Source organism: Bos indicus x Bos taurus, chromosome 5 (genome assembly GCF_003369695.1).
Source record: "Bos indicus x Bos taurus breed Angus x Brahman F1 hybrid chromosome 5, Bos_hybrid_MaternalHap_v2.0, whole genome shotgun sequence".
NCBI lineage: Eukaryota > Metazoa > Chordata > Mammalia > Artiodactyla > Bovidae > Bos > Bos indicus x Bos taurus.
Window position 1 is genome coordinate 113,977,891 of NC_040080.1, and position 17,314 is coordinate 113,995,204.

A 17,314-nucleotide genomic window follows, 5' to 3' on the forward strand; every position below is an offset into this window, starting at 1 on the left:
GAAGTCGCTCAGTCGTGTCTGACTCTTAAGGACCCCATGGACTGCAGCCTACCAGGCTCCTCCGTCCATGGGGTTTTCCAGGCAAGAGTACTGGAGTGGGGTGCCATGTTTATTTCTAGCCATTTTAAAACAAAGAATAAATTCAATAAATTTTAAAAGAGTCAAATGTTCTGAATCTACTAAAATTTATTGAATTTGTTCTTTGTTTTAAAATGCTTTTTATCACTATGTCACTATGCATAAATATTTTTAGAATTAACTAACTCTACAAAGTCTGTGGTAAAAAAGCAAGGTAATAAAGCAATCCACTGTCTTACTCCCTACCATTTTCATTTTTTTAAAACTCATTATTTGTTGTGCTTTTTACTCCCACATACTTAAAATAAAAAACCTGAATTGGCACCTTTTGATTTTTCAGTCTTAGGCATTATCCTTAATATCCATATTTTACATAACCTCAATATGTAAAATGGCATATTCTCTCTTTCTTCTCACTGCCCCATCACAGACATGTACCTTTCCTATTCCTTCCTCTGAAGAGATAGTAATTCAGGTTCTATAAATATTTGATACTTACATTATTATAAATACATATGAATACTATTCCCAACAAAGTTATGTAGAAACCATGATTACTTTTCCTCTCCTACCCAGCTTTTTGCTTTCCTTGGCACTCTTTTTTCTCCCTTTTGCTTAGTTCTTTTTTTCTTTTTAGCAAATTAGAATTAAAACTACAACCTATTCAACCCAAACTCTTCTCAAGTTATCTAAATCTTCTTTCAAGACATGCTAATGTATCAGGGATTCTATTCGTTTCATTTCCCTAAAATTCTCTTGACCCACTCCAGCAATCAATTTGACTTGATTCTGCTATGTACCTGAGGCATCTGTCTCATTAACTAGAACAGGACTTCTTTAAAGATCAAAATTGTTTTAAAGTCATCTTTGTATCTACTTTTCTGGGCACGGAGAATAATCAAAAACCATCTGTTAAATGAAAAGACAAGTTTACCTATCTACTCTTCTAAGCTTGGGAAAGGCATGGGCGTTAGAACAAGACAGACATGATTTTGAATTCCTAGCTCCACCACTTAATAACTGTAAAATTGGCAAAATTACTTTAATTCTCTGAACCTCAGCTTCCCCATCCACAAATGTGAATACAAATAATGGCTTCATAAGATCCCTGTGATGATTTAATGGAATGATGCGTGTAAGCCAATCTAATCCTATAGCCTGGAACATAACAGACATTCAATAAAAACTGTTTCCTCTTCGTCCCATCCCCATCTCCCATTCCTGGACTCCATCAAACCCGCAGCTGTTATCCAACATATGTTATCTAATCTACCACCCAGCGGAGAGAGCACAGCTACAGTGAGTGCACTGTGAAACACTTCATAACTCTATGTACCGTTCTCTGTAAGCCACTCTTACTGATGGGAGTATGTCTCAAATGTCCAAATATATTGAGGTAAAGAGAAAAAAAGCCGAGAACCACTATCTTGACAAGTGATAACGTATCCTCCTTGGACATCACTAGTTTTAGTCTGTCTCATGAAAACTATAGTTAAATGTTGTGCCTTATCACTACAAATCCATTTCTAAATTTATTCTAGGTGTTGCTGGGAATATTTCATGTAACCTCACTCAATATTTACATTATACATGGCTTTTTTTTTCCAATAAAAATCTTAAAAAAAAAAACTTATCTGAAGAAATGACAAACTCCCTTGCTTCTTACATGAGAGTCAAGTACTGTCACTGATTTACTTCCTTTACTGCCCTGGTTTTAAGAAAGCTCAACTAAATTTGATGTCCAATTAAAACAAACATGTAAATCCTTATGTTTAAGTATCTTCTTAGTCCTAAGTCTCTGCATTATCATTTTTAAAAAGTGACAGTATTAAAAATGTTAATAAATAAAAAATGTAAAACTATGCCACACCTCTAGAGTACTAAAAGAAAAATGAAAATCAACCTTTTCTCTCTTTGGGTCAGGATTTAAAACTTGGTACTTCTTTTCCAAGTTCAGCCTGGACGTATGAGTATTCTCTATTAGGAAGAATTAACAAGCCCAGATCAAAAGGTTATGGGAATTCCATGATCAACAGGGCTCCATTACTTAGCATTTTCCCCTGAAAATCATTCAAAAGAATTGGTAGTGAGCACTGAATATATTTAACAGTATAACTAACATGAAACAATTGTGATGAATAGAATGACAAACTGAATGGAAATGTTATATGTTCTAAGAATGTAAATTTGGCACAATTAATAAAAAATGGGGGGGTGGGGGTGGGAAAAGGCTGAAAAGAAAGTATAATGAGTGTCTACCCTACAATAGCTATGAGTCAAAGAATATTATTTAGAGCTGAAAAATCAAGTAACAGAAATATAAGTTATATTTATCAGAACAAAGTTAACATTAAGAAAAACAATATCACTGACTAATGACAAAATTAGACAGAGAAGAATAAGAAGGAATTAGAAATACAATAATTTTATTACTGCTTATAATTGGGAACTAATCAGAACTAACCAAAATTGAGCAAACACCTGATTAAAGTGAGAGGGAAAAGGAGAGCGAACTGTGTGACTGAGAAAAGAAATACCAAGCAGAAGAAGAGCAGGCACAAAGGCCTTATAACAAAACTCATCAAAGCTGTTCAGCGAACTGCAAGACAGGTATGGTAAAAGTAGTGCGTGAGGAGAGACGACAAAAGATGGGATCACAGGCTTCCAGGGCTGACCACACGTAGCTCAACAGGCCAGAGAAGGACTTTGGAACCCATTTAAAGTACAATTGAATGTGCATTAGAGGGGTTTTCTTCCTATAATATTTTAGCATATACATTGACAAATTCTGGAAAAATATATAGTAAACCATTAGAGGAAGAGATCTCAATGGGGGTGAGGAAGTAAAGGAAGGTGAGATTTCATTCTTTAAGCCATACTTTTTTATTATGTTTGAATACTTTACAGTAAGTATGTTACTTTTGTAAGCAGGAAAAAAAATTACTCATGAAAAAGAAAACGAATTATCTGTCAGACATTCATTAACATCATCATGCATTTACTGCACAAAAGGCACTGTGACAAAAAACTCTACCCTTTAAGAATTTTATAGCCTTCATACAATGCCAGAGTTAAAATGATTACAACTCAAAAATCAATAGATTAACAAAAAGAGTCAAAACTTTACTCCACTATTCCTACCCACTTAAAAACTGGAAGGAAAAAGGTGAACATGTCTTGTAAACTTTGTCTGTAATAGAGAAGGCCACTAAAGACAATGGCGTGTGCAACAGCGCCATCTACTGCTTTTATCCCCAGTCTAGAAGGAACTGTAAGGACAAAGGTGATCCCTCCTGGTAGCTGGTCTCCAAAGGCAGCTTCCAATAAACCTCCTCTTCGGGTGTGCAAACCTGTGTTCCCACAATGAACATAGGTTGGCCCTGTAACTTGGTTTAATTGACAGGATGGAGCAGAAATGTTGTCATGCTGGTTCAAAACCTTTAAAAAGTCAGACAGCTTCTGCTTTTGCTCTCTGGGGAGCTCTGCACCACCAAGTTTCCCTGCTAGAGAGAGCGCATGGAGGGGTATTGTGCAGGAGAAATTCTGGGACTGCATGGAGAGAAAGAAAGAGGCCTCGCTGTCTGGAATCCCAAGTGAGCCCAGCCTTCTGGCCATTCCTATCAAGATACAAGGTATGCAAGTGAGCCATTCTCCAGCTCAGCAGAGCCCCTATGTAAGTCCCCCCTGCCATCATCACAAGAAGAACCACCCAGCCAAGCCCAGTTAACCCAGAGAACTGTGAAATATAATGGTGGGTGCTGTTCTAAAACCATCAGATTTAGGGGGTAGTCTTTAACACAGCAACAGATGATAAAACTCCCCCTTTCAACAATTACCCAGCCTCAGCCTCCTTTTCTTAACAACAGTGTACAACACACAACCATCACTGACTGGCACGTCAACAGCAAATACCTCAGAGGAGTCATAAAATAAATACGTTCAAATCCTGAATCTACTGTTTTGCATTAAAATAACAAATATATTTTAACAACACTGAATTAAAATCACTTATCTTACTTTTATGATAAGATCCTTAGCTATAAAACTAATGTTTAAGTACAACTAAAAAAATATCTCATGAAAGAAAAATTAAGTGATATAACTTTTAACAAAATACATTTGCTATTAGAAAATCATGGTACACATAAATTGATAATATTTAAAATGATTACAGTCACTACATATTCAGGAGTAACTAGAAAGAACCACTTAAATCATGAGAATTCTTCGGACGTGTAAGAAGCAGTATTTTATAGATCAGAAACAGAAAATGAGTGAGGAACGTATCCCCCTTGAGAGGGACTTAATATAGAAAACAACCAGTAATATGTTCAGAACAGTTTAAATGAATTCAGATAATATATTCAAAGGGTGTAATTAAGCGGGGAAAATAGACAACCTAAATTGTCTCCCTTACTTTCTGGAATTCATGTCTATCACTACTGGAAATAAAAAACCCAACTTAACAAATCATTACCTGGATCATAACTGTTTTTTGTATTTTTATGTTAACTACAATAAACAGCTCATTTATTTACTCTCTTCATTCATCAGAAAGTACTATTTTAACATCACTAGACTGTTACACTTCTTAACACCAATGATCTTAGGTATTCAAACCATGAAGAAAGTTTGATTAAAATCTACCCCACTGTGATTTTTTTTACCTGTCCTTTTGCTATGAGATAAGCAACAATTGAGGTATGTCCAAACTGAGCAGCCAAATGAATACAGCTACATCCTTCTCCATCAATTAACGAAGGGTCTGCACCATATTTCATCAGTTGCACAACCATAGATAGATGGCCTTGTCTAAAACGTAAAAGAATAAACACTTAAATATATAAAGCTATTTCAAACAAGAAACTCTGGAAAGATCTTTAAAAAAAAATAGGGTAATGGTAGAAAAGATTAGAAAAACCTTATTTTATGTTATTTTAAAACAAATATGTCAAGACACATTTAGGATTTTATGTTCTTAAGTCTTAACTGGTATAAAAGTCTCTGAAAATTTATACTGATAACTTCTTTAAATATTTAAACTTTTTTAGTTTACTTTTTAGCTTAAAACTATTTAAACTTCTTTAAATAGTTACTATATTCTATTAATCCTATTCCAATATGACCTTAATTGTCCCATGAACTAGACACTTCTTTGACTGTAAACATATATAAACTGCAAAAGTATGCCAAAGTTTAACCCCATCTTAAAATTAACTGGATTAATATCAGCATGGTTAATTCCTAAAGGACACTTCGGACAATAAACTGCTTTCAATACAAGTAGCCCTGGACAGCAGTAAATGAGTACATCATTGACACTAACTATCAGCATAACAAGTTCTCCCATTCATTTCAGCATATCATTCTTTTAAAAAGTTGCTTAGTTATAGACTGCTAAAAGAGGAAAAAAATCCAGAAGTAAATTTAAACCTTGTGGCCCAGTGCAATGGAGTTGAATTTAGGTCTCCTCCAAGTTGATCCACAATAGCACCTTTCGAAATATAGTATCTATAAGACAAAATTTTAAATAATTAGGACAATTTCCATGTTCAATTTTAAGAAATTATGCAAAAAATAAATAAATAATTCTTTATTTTAGATCTCATGCTAGTTTATGCCTCTGACAATAAACAGTCTTCTGTGAGTTTTTAAAATATATTAGAAGAATTTTATATGAAACATATCTGTCTTGTTTGTTCCAGAAGTAAAAGGAAAACAGTGTTTTTAATTATAAAAAAGAATAGCAAAGCCAAACTACCATCATATAAAAAAGAAAGCAGTCCGACAGCCACAAGATTTGGATCCTGGTAGGATCAGGTAGAATTCTGGGAATCAGAACAGCTGTAGAGCAGGCCGGACACTTAACCTACCACGAGCAAAAGCTCCGTTTTACCTTCCTGACAAGACTGCTGTGGGTTAAATCAAACAGTGTACGTGAAGGAGCTTTCTAAACTGTAAAGTGTAACACAGGTTTTTCATGATGCTTTTTTTTGTGTGTGATGCTTTTAAAGTTATGTTGCTTTAAAAAGAGCAACCTCATTGCTTACTAAATTAAATGTCATAACATCTTGATATTCTCTGAAAAGAACAGGACCTAGCTGTTTATATAATGCTTGCTTTCAAACTGATTAATGCAATGAATCTTGAATACAAATGATTTCAAGGCATTTGATGGCAAGTATTTGACGTATGTATATTACTGAGGTTCTTTAAGCTGTTCTAAGCAATTACTGCTCTAGGCCACTAATGCATTCACTCTTAATGCTCATAGTTCTACACATTTAATACATTCATACTTATGAGCTTGATTCAGAAATATTCTTCTTTGTATACTTAAGTTGGTGCTTTTAAGGCATTATGCAATGATGTGCCCAATTCCACTCTATCCTATAGAATAGCTTGAAGTAACTTAAAAGTATTTCCAGACTAACATATTTTCAGTCCAAAATATCAGACAGTCTGAACACAAATATTCGAATACTACTAAACTTTCTTGAGATATTCAGCAGACTTCAATGTAATAATTAAAAATGGTTTGTTTTTTTTTTTGAGCCCAAAAAGAAGTACAGCACTGCCAAAGAACTGCTTTGACAGGAAATATTTTCTTAAAAATTCCAACTAGAGTGGTTTTTTAAAAGTAATTTTATTGCCTTCTCTATAGCTAATATAGCTGTATCCCTGAGAGGTATTTTTACTCACACTTCAAATTCATGCTAGGACTATGGCAAAGAGTCATTTCCAAAGTTCTAGAGTACAACTTTTTTTTCACAACGATAGGGGAACTTTTTTTCTGCATGCTAATAACTTCTATCATCTTTTTCATTGTGTAAACTTCTGGAAGAAAAACATCATATTTTTATAATATGTTATTCTTTGTAGCTTGAAGATCTTTGTTCAAAGCTCCAAAATTCTGAAATCTTATAATTCTTACTGTTAAACCTAAGCCTCCTTGCAATACTATAAGAAGGTTATTATGTACTTGCAGGTACTAATGATCCCTACGTATGAGAAGAGAGTATCAGTGAATAAGAGACAGCAACAGATATCTGAAAGAGGAAAAGCAAAGAGCTAAAACCCAAATGTCTTCAGAAACACCAATGAGAAGCAAGCCAGAATATGTTTTAAACCCTAGAAAGGTTAACGGATTAAAGGTAAGAGTTACAACAAAAGGAAGAGGTAAGAAGCTGGACTGTAAACAGAAACAGTGGTTCAAAGTCAATATAAGTTGCTGAAAAATTATTGTTTTCCAACTTATATTCTCACTGAAAGTATTTATTTAGCATCACCACAAGCATTTTGCAGAGAAGGCAATGGCACTTCACTTCAGTGCTCTAGCCTGGAGAATCCCATGGACAGAGGAGCCTGGTGGGCTGCAGTCCATGGGGTCGCACAGAGTCAGACACGACTGAAGCAACTTAGCAGCAGCAGCAGACATTCTGGGCTTTCCTGGTGGCTCAGACAGTAAAGAATCTGTCTGCAATGCAAAAGACCCAGATCTGATCCCTAGGTCAGGAAAATCCCCTGGAGGAGGAAATGGCAACCCACTCCAGTATTCTTGTCTAGAGAATTCCATGGACAGAGGAGCCTGGCAGGCTACAGTCCACGGAGCTGCAAAGAGTGGGACACGACTGAGCAACTAACACAGACACACACATAGGCATTTTAGTGACATGGAAGCAATCAAGCAGCCAACAAGACTATACTAGTTTTCTTTGTGCGATGTATTCTTAAAATGTGACTTCAAATTTTCAATAATATTACAGTGATAACTGAAACTCTTATTAAAATTAGACTGATTCTAGTGTCCTTAAACTTCTCATGCTCCTGCTGATTTTAACATTCAACCATTCAGTATTTGCCAAAAGGTGTATTCAGTGCATCTTCACCAGAGAAGTTTAGGGACTCAAGGAATTACATCACAGAAACACAGGAGACACTGAAAATGTAGCAATGAAAGTTTCCGTGCTGAAGGGACATTTGGGAGGTTCCTGTGGAACTCTATAAGTTCCACAACTTCTAATCACTTTTGTTATGTCTCTCCTAAGTATGAATGGTCAAACATGATCAGATAATTGAAGAAAACTTCAAATATGGAAGGAGACCAAAATAACAGAAGCTCCAAATAAATAATATACAGAGAAGAAAACCTTAAAAAAGAGACTGATGCTGGGAAAGACTGAAGGCAGGAGGAGAAGGGGATCACAGAGGACAAAATGATTGGATGGCATCACTGACTCGATGGACATGAATCTGAGCAAGCTCCAGGAGATGGTGAAGAATAGGGAAGCATGCTGTGCTGCAGTCCACGGGGTCGCAAAGAGCTGGACATGACTGAGCAACTGAGCAACAAATAATTAATATCCTCCAAAAAATATATATAATACTCATGACTTAAGAACAAAACATTTTTTTAAAGTGGGGTGAGAGGTAGAGATCAACAAAGAATGCTCCAAATTGAAAACACAATAGATAAAATTAGAAATTCAAAAGAAGGATTAGAAGATAAACTAAAAAATCTCCCCAAAGTACAACAGCTATAAAAGGACCATATCAATGTACAATGATGTAAACTTTCACAAAGTGGAGGATAAAGAATAACAACTTACATGTTGCCAGAGAAGAGTAAGCCACACACACAGAATTTATAATATAAGCTGCATGTTTTTTTAACAAAGCCCCATACTCACTAGTAACACCTTGACTTGAAATCAAACTGAAATCAGAGACTGCAAGCATTACCATCTCTTGTTAATGAAGAATCTTGAGGTAACAGGAGACTGCTAAAGCCAAAAACCTGCACTATACCTTTCTAGTTCATTCTATCAGGATAAAGTTTAAGGAACAGTTCAAAGACTTCCACGTGAAAACATTAGAAATATGAGAAATCCAGGTTAGGTGAAGGTCTCCTCCATTCCAAATTATACTTACTTTAATCTTATCATCATGAAAGTGCCCCAATTACTTTGCTTGCGGTACGTTTCTTTAACACATCCTGACGGAACATAAGACACTTCTCCATAGGTCTCTGGTGCTCCCCTATGTCTTGCTGGGTATATGAGAAGACTGCAAGGTCCTAACCACTCTTCACATAAGACATTTCTCAGAGCTGTGCGTGCATCAAGCAACCTTGAGGATGAGGTAATGTCTCCCTCTGGAACAAAGAGCAACCTTGCTTCCTCCATACTATGAAAGCAATGACAAGAGGAGGGAGCGGAGCAGACTGGAGACCGCGCGGCAAGCAGAGCAGCGGTGGGATCCACGGGCCAGCACATTACCAGCCAGCAGCCCAACGCTGGTGCGCATGCCCTGGCTGCCAAGCGGTCACCCCCACAGGCACCGCCCGGCACTCCTAGACCGTAACCAGGTGGGGCCCGCGGCCACACTGGGGCACGCCTAGCCAGGCTTGGGGGCACTGATCAAGTGGGTGCAGCCAAGGAGCCACGGACTGCAGCCTGGTGCGGACACTCGTGCGTAGATGCTGCGGCGGGCGGGGGGGGGGGGGGGGGGGGGGGGGGCGACACTGGGTAGACAGCTGGACCGTTCACGTGGGCCACCGGCAGTCCCCCGCCAAGCGCGGAGGCCGACATCCTGCAGAAGTACCCAGACAACAGGCTACTCTCCCAGTACACGCTGTACAGCTTCATACCCAAGTACTTATTCGAACAATTTAGAAGAATACCAACTTTTATTTCCTTGTATTTCCCGTACAGCTGATTACTGATATGCTCAGGAGCCTGGTGAGGAGCGGTCTCTCCCTGTTCTTCCACATCACTGTCACAGCCATCTCAGGTGAGCTTTACAGACAGAGAAGAGGAAGGTTCTACAGAATCTGTTACCGCATATCACCTTTCATCCAAACCAGAGTCACCTGGCTTGTTTCAGCCAGTTCATGCAAAGTTTGGCTCACTTCTAGAAGGTCACTTTTGTAACTGCTTTAGATTGATTCTCAAGTTAAGAGACTGTTGTTCTTTGTTCAGTCACTAAGTTGTATCTGAGTCTTGGCCATGCCACAGGTTTCAGGGCACCAGGCTTTCCTGTCCTTTACTATCTCCCAGAGTTAAAATAAGAGAGATTGTACAATTTGGTGCCAGTTTGCTGCCCTGAGAGTTTGAGGAGGAACCTATTGTTCTCACACTGAATCACATGGAGATGGCACCTAAGTCGATTCACCTGCTGTGTCCCCAGCTGCCCTAACTGCTAGGACCTGCTCCCACAGCGGGCCTGAGGCGTGACCCCATAGCACAGCCCACTGACTCCTGACTTGCTCGGTGTGGATCCTGACGTTCTTTGCAATCCTGATGAATGAAGAAGCCAGTGACTAATGGGAGGAGCAGTTCATCTTTTATTTCTACAATCCGTTCACTGATGTTTAGTACTTAACCATCAGCTCTATTCAGTTCCAGAAAATTCCCATCATCTTGAAAGAAACCCGTGAGCATCTCTCTGTACCCTCCTCCCCATCCCCAGCCCCTGGCAGTCACCAGTCCACTTTCAGTTCTTTTATTTGCTTATTCTGGATTTTTATTAACAGAATCGTACACTAATGAGCTTTTGTGTTTGGCTTATTTCACTGAGCATGTTCTCAAGGTTTATCCACATTGTAGCATGTGTCAGTGCTTTACTCACAGATGAATAATATTCCATCATGTGGACAGACCACACATTCTGTTTATCCGCCATTCACTGATTAACATTTGCGGTGCTTCTACTTTTTGCCTATTATGGAGAACACTGTTATGAACATTTGCTTAAAAACTTTATGTGGACATAGCTTTTCAGTTTTCCTGCATACATATAAAGTAAAATAATTGCTCTAAAGTTCTTTTTTTCCTAACTGACTGCCCCCTTTACATTCTCATCAGCCATGTTTGAGATTCCAGTTTTTTTTACATTCCTGCTGAGGCTTATTGTCCATCTTCTTCATTATACTCCTCTTAGTGGGTGTGAAGTGGTACTCACCATGGTTTTAGTTTTACATTTCTTTGGTAACTAATGATGCTACGTAACTTTTCCTGAGTTTACTGACCTTTTATAAATTTTCTTTTGAGAAATACCTTCAAAACCATTGGCCCATTTTTAAATGGGGTTGTCTCTTATTCACGAGTTGTGAAAATTCTGTGTGTGTTCCAGATACAAGTCCCTTACGTGCTGCAAACATTTGAACAAAATGATATTTGTATTTGAAGTTGTTTCCAAAAGGGAGCATCTAAATTCTTGGTAGTCACACTGTTGCTGACAAAGCCATGCTTTCTGTGTTAGTCTCTAAATTAAAAATAAAAACACTAGGGGGAAAAAGGGGGGATGAGAGAGAAGATGGTGGAGGAGCAGGCGGACGCGGGAGTGCATCTCTCTCCACAGGTGCACCAGGAAAACATCTTCAGATGCCAGGGTCTCACAGAATACCAGCTGAGAGGAGACAGGAGTCCCTGCCCACTGGAGGGAATAGACTCCTTTCACACACATTCAGTAAGATGGAGGAAGGAAGGGAAAAAAGGGAGAGTGCGCAGGACTGGACCTCCATCCAAGGGGTGGGGAACTGAAGCAGGGGGCAGACTCCCCACATCAGACCAACTGTTTCAGACAGAAGGGAGGCATTTGAGGCTGATGGGAGAGTGCAGCAGCTGGTCTGTGACACTGAATGGAGTAAGGACCACACAGACAATCCTTGCCACAGCCCTGCATACCCCAGACACGGATGCAAGTCTCCTGGAATGGGTGGCAGCTGAGACTGAAGTGTTCAGACTGGAGAGCAATCCTAGGGTGAGGTCTGCTGTGGACTGCACTGAGACAGCTGGAAGGGGCATGATGGAGATCACAGCCGTGGAGGCAAGGCAATACTGCTAAGTCATGCGCAGGGTGTGGGGCCAAAATTGTAGCCTCTCTTTTCCTACACGCCTGTGCTGGCAGCTGGCCAATAGTGAAAGACCCCCAGAGCGGGTAGACCTCTGAGTGCCTGATCTGTGGAGCAAACAAAAGGATCCCAGCCAGGGGGTGGGGTCTTTTGAGCACCAGCTGTGCCAAGCAACAGAGAAGGATCCCAGCTAGGGGGGTCTTTTGAGCGCCAGCTGTGCCAAGCAACAGAGAAGGACGAGCCAGTGAAACTCTTTGAACAACAGCTGCCAGAAGCTACAAAAAAAGATTATTAGGGCCTTCCTGGTGACTCAGATGGTAAAGAATCTTCCCGCAGTGCAGGAGACCTGGGTTCAGTCTCTGGGCTGGGATGATCCCCTAGAGAAGGGCATGGCAACCCACTCCAGTATTCTTGCCTGGAGAATTCCATGGACAGAGGAGCCTGGCGGGCTGCAGTCCACGGGGGTCACGAAGAGTCAGACATGACTGAGTCACTACCACCACCACCACCACCAGAAAGTGCCACCGCTCCTGTGCCTGAGGACACCAGTGTCCCTGCCTACTTGGCACTGCCAGGGTTCCCACAATCCAAGCAGCTGCACCAGCTCCACACTCAATCCTCACAGGGGCAGAGCTGCCAGAGGCTAGAAAAATCCCTAACAGTGCCATATCTCCTGTGCCCATGGCCGCCAGCTCCCCTGCATGCCTGGCGCTGCAATCCAAGCAGCTGCACCACCTCCACACCGGTCCTCTCTGAGGCAGACCCAAGTCCCAAAGGGCAGTCTCAGGAGCAAACGCCTGTGGATGACCACACGCAGAAGTGAGCTAAAGGCACAACTGAACTCCAGAGGCAGTGTAGCTAAGGAAGAGTAACAGAAACATTTCCACCAGCTGTACAAGCTACAGATTAAATCCACACAATCAACAAGGCAGACTCTGCATCTATGGAACATATAAAACGATAATGAGAGTTCCCACAAAATAAAACAACCTAGCTCTGGCAGCTGCGGACACTGGAGGCCAAACACGCAGGAGTAGGGCCAAATGAGAGTCTGAGCTGTCCCCATAGCAGGCACAGCGACCAGCCTAGTTTTGAAAACCAACCTAAGGAGGTGGAGGTGGACTGTGGGACTTACAGCAAGGCAAGAACGCTGACAGCTGAGATGTGAGAGAAAACACTATCATTCTTATATTTTGATGCATTCTGAAGTTGGTTCTGGATTTTTCTTCTCTGTTGCTATGACTGTTGATTTATTATTAAATCTCTTTAAGCTTTTGAGAACTTTTTTATTTTAATCCTACTTTTATTTCCTTTATATGCTTCTACCTATACTATGCCTCGGATCATGAACTTATTGCCAAATTCAGACGTAATTGAAGACAGTAGGGAAAACCACTAGACCATTCAGGTATGACCTAAATCAAATCCCTTACGATGATACACTGGAAGGGACAAATAGATTCAAGGGATTAGATCTGATAGACAGACTGCCTATCAGATGAACTATGGACAGAGGTTTGTGACACTATACAGGAGGCAGTGATCAAGACCATCCCCAAGAAAAAGAAATGCAAAAAGGCAAAATGGTTGCCCAAGGAGGTTTTACAAAAGCTGTGAAAGGAAGAGAAGCAAAAGGCAAAGGAGAAAAGGAAAGATATACCCATTTGAATGCAGAGTTCCAAAGAACAGCAAGGAGAGATAGCCTTCCTCAGTGATCAATGCAAAGAAATAGAGGAAAAGAATAGAACGGGAAAGACTAGAGATCTCTTCTGGAAAATTAGAGATACCAAGGGAACATTTCATACAAAGATGGGCTCAATAAAGAACAGATATGGTATGGACCTAACAGAAGCAGAAGTAGAGGTGGCAAGAATACACTGAAGAACTATACAAAAAAGATCTTCACAACCCAGATAACCACAATGGTGTGATCACTCACCTAGAGCCAGACATCCTGGAATGCAAAGTCAAATGGGCCTTAGGAAACATCACTGTGAACAAAGCTAGTGGAGATGATGGAATTCCAGTTGAGCTATTTCAAATTCTAAAAGATGATGCTGTGAAAGTGCTGCACAAAGATGCCAGCAAATTTGGAAAACTCAGCAGTGGCCACAGGACTGGAAAAGGTCAGTTTTCATTCCAATCCCAAAGAAAGGCAATGCCAAAGAATGCTCAAACTACCGCACAATTGCACTCATCTCACACACTAGCAAAGTAATGCTCAAAATTCTCCAGTCAGGCTTCAACAGTATGTAAACTGTGAACTTTCAGATCAAGCTGGATTTAGAAAAGGCAGAGGAACCAGGGAGCAAATTGCCAATATCCGCTGGACAGAGAGTTCCAGAAAAACATCATTATGCCAAAACCTCTGACTATGTGGATCAGCACAAAAGTGTGGAAAATTCTTCAAGAGATGGGAATATCAGACCACTTGACCTGCCTCCTGAGAAATCTCTATGCAGGTCAGGAAGCAAGAGTTAGAAATGGACACGGAACAACAGACTGGTCCCAAATTGGGAAAGGAGTACATCAAGGCTGTATATAGGCACCCTGCTTATTTAATTTATATGCAGAGTACATCGGGAGAAGGCAATGGCACCCCACTCCAGTACTCTTGCCTGGAAAATCCCATGGATGGAGGAGCCTGGAAGGCTGCAGTCCATGGGGTTGCAAAGAGTCAGACACGACTGAGCAACTTCACTTTCACTTTCCACTTTCATGCAATGGAGAAGGAAATGGCAACCCACTCCACTGTTCTTGCCTGGAGAATCCCATGGACAGAGAAGCCTGGTAGGCTGCAGTCCATGGGGTTGCACAGAGTCGGACACAACTGAAGCAACTTAGCAGCAGCAGCAGCAGAGTACATCATGAGAAACATTGGGCTGGATGAAGCACAAGCTGGAATCAAGATTGCCAGGAGAAATATCAAGAACCTCAGATATGCAGATGACACCACGCATATGGCAGAAAGTGAAGAACTAAAGAGGTTCTTGATGAAAGTGAAAGAGGAGAGTGAAAAAGTTGGCTTAACGCTCAACACTGAGAAAACTAAGATCGTGGTATATGGTCCCATCACTTCATGGGAAATAAGATGGGCAAACAGTGGAAACAGTGTCAGACTTTATTTTTTTGGGCTCCAAAATCACTGCAAATGGTGATTGCAGCCATGAAATTAAAAGATGTCTGCTCCCTGGAAGAAAAGTTATGACCAACCTAGACAGCATATTAAAAAGAAGAGACATTATTTTGCCAACAAAGGTCCATCTAGTCAAAGCTATGGTTTTTCCAGTGGTCATGTATGGATGTGAGAGTTGGACTATAAAGATGGCTGAGTGCTGAAGAATTGATGGTTTTGAACTGTGATGCTGGAGAAGACTCTTGAGGGTCCCCTGGACTGCAAGGAGATCCAACCAATCCATCCTAAAGGAAATCAGTCCTGAATATTCACTGGAAGGACTAATGCTGAAGCTGAAATTCCAATACTTTGCCCACCTGATGGGAAGAATGAACTCATCTGAAAAGACTCTGATGCTGGGATGGATTGGGGGCAGGAGGAGAAAGGGATGACAGAGGATGAGATGGCTGGATGACATCACTGACTCAATGGACATGAGCTTGGGTAAACTCTGGGAGTTGGTGATGGACCAGGAAGCCTGGTGTACTGCAGTTCATGGGGTTGCAAAGAGTCAGACACAACTGAGCAACTGAACTGAGCTGAACCTACTCATTGGCCTTTCCTGGTTCTGTGGGTTTTTTCTTGTCCTCCTTCCTCTATTTCACCATGTTTGTTAGTCTGCTTTGTTTTCACTGCTTTATTCCCCAGTTGGCACTCTGCTTTGGTCTTGTTTTTTGGCTTGTGTTTTAGTTTTGTTTGTAACTGGTCGATGCCATTTTTTATTTCCTTTTGTCACCGGGTTACTCTCTTCTACTTCCTTTTCCTTGGGCTGTTTTAATTTTATGTGTGTGTATGTGTATGTTCCTTTGTCTTTGCTTTTATTTGTCTGATTTTGTATTTCCCATTTGTCTGGGGGTTTTCCTTTGTTTCTTGTTTTGTCTTTTGTTTTAATCCCCTTTCATGCCATAACAAACAACTTGTGGAATCTGGGTTCCCCAACCAGAGATCAGGCCTGAGCCTCTGGAATGGGACCTCTGAGTCCAAGACCCTAGACTGCCAGAGAACTCCTAGCCCCAAGAGTGTTAATTTGTGAGAACTCCCACAAAAGTCTCTACCCGTATCCAAGGTCCGGCAGCACCCTGCACAAGACACCTCACCCAAACAACAAACAAGACAAAAACACAAACTCAATCATCAGCAGACAGGCCTCCCACAGACACCCTAAAACATACCTCCTCACACAGCCCTGCTCATCAGAGGGAAAAAAGCTCACCTCCTCCAACCAGAACGCAGAGACAAGTCTTCCCAACCTGTAGCCTACACAAACAACTGGACCAACCTAACCCGCCGTGGGCAGAAACCAAAAAGAACAAGGAATACGACCCTAAAGCCTGAGAAAAGGAGACCTCAAACACAGTAAGTTAGAAAAAAATTAAAAGACAGAGAAATATTGCACAAGTGAAGCAACAAGTTAAAAACTTACAATACCAAACAACGAAGAGGAAATAGGCAAACTACCTGAAAAAGAATTCAGAGTAATGATAGTCAAGATGGTCCAAAACTTCGAAAACAGAATGGAGAAAATCCAAGAATCAATTAACACATTTAACAAAGACCTAGAGGAAATAAAGAATAAACAGAAAGAAACAAAAGAATTAATGCAATTAAAAACATTCTAAAAGGAATCAACAGCAGAGCACCAGGCAGAAGAACAGATAAATGAGCTGGAAGGCAGAATATTGGAAATAACTACTGAAAAGCAGAATAAAGAAAAAAGAATGAAAAGAATTGAGGATAGTCTCAGAAACCTGTGTGATAATATTAAACACACCAACATTCAAATTATAGGTGTCCCAGAAGAAAAAGGGAAAAAGAAAGGATCTGAGAAAATTGAAGAGATTACAGTTAAAATCCTCCCTAACATGGAAAAGAAAACAGCCGATCAAATCCAAGAAGCAGAGTCCTCCCAAAACAGGATAAACCCAAAGAGAAACATGCCAAGACACATACTAATCAATCTAACAAAGATTAAGTACAAAGAAAGAAATCTAAAAGCCGCAAGGGAAAAGTAACACACAAAGGAAATACACAAAGTAATACACAAAGGAAAGCTGTTAATCATATTTATAGGATTAACAGCTGATCTTTGCAGAAACCCCGCAGGTCAAGGGAATGGCAGGATATATTTCAAGTACTGAAATGGAAAAATCTACAACTGATTACTGTAGGCAAGGATCTCATTCAAAACTGATGGAGAAGTCAAAGGC

The 17,314-nt window shown here is 40.2% G+C and overlaps 1 protein-coding gene across 2 annotated transcripts in view; it reads right to left on the reverse strand.

Annotated features, from left to right (window-relative positions):
* The window catches only part of ZDHHC17 (zinc finger DHHC-type containing 17), a 100,248-nt gene that overhangs the window by 43,339 nt on the left and 39,595 nt on the right, over positions 1-17,314 (reverse strand). For both annotated transcript variants that reach the window (XM_027543306.1, XM_027543307.1), the window contains exons 4-5: positions 5,512-5,589; positions 4,746-4,890 (exon numbers count right to left, since the gene is read on the reverse strand). In XM_027543306.1, coding sequence (XP_027399107.1) covers positions 4,746-4,890; positions 5,512-5,589 — 223 coding nt within the window. The remainder of the gene's footprint in view (positions 1-4,745; positions 4,891-5,511; positions 5,590-17,314) is intronic.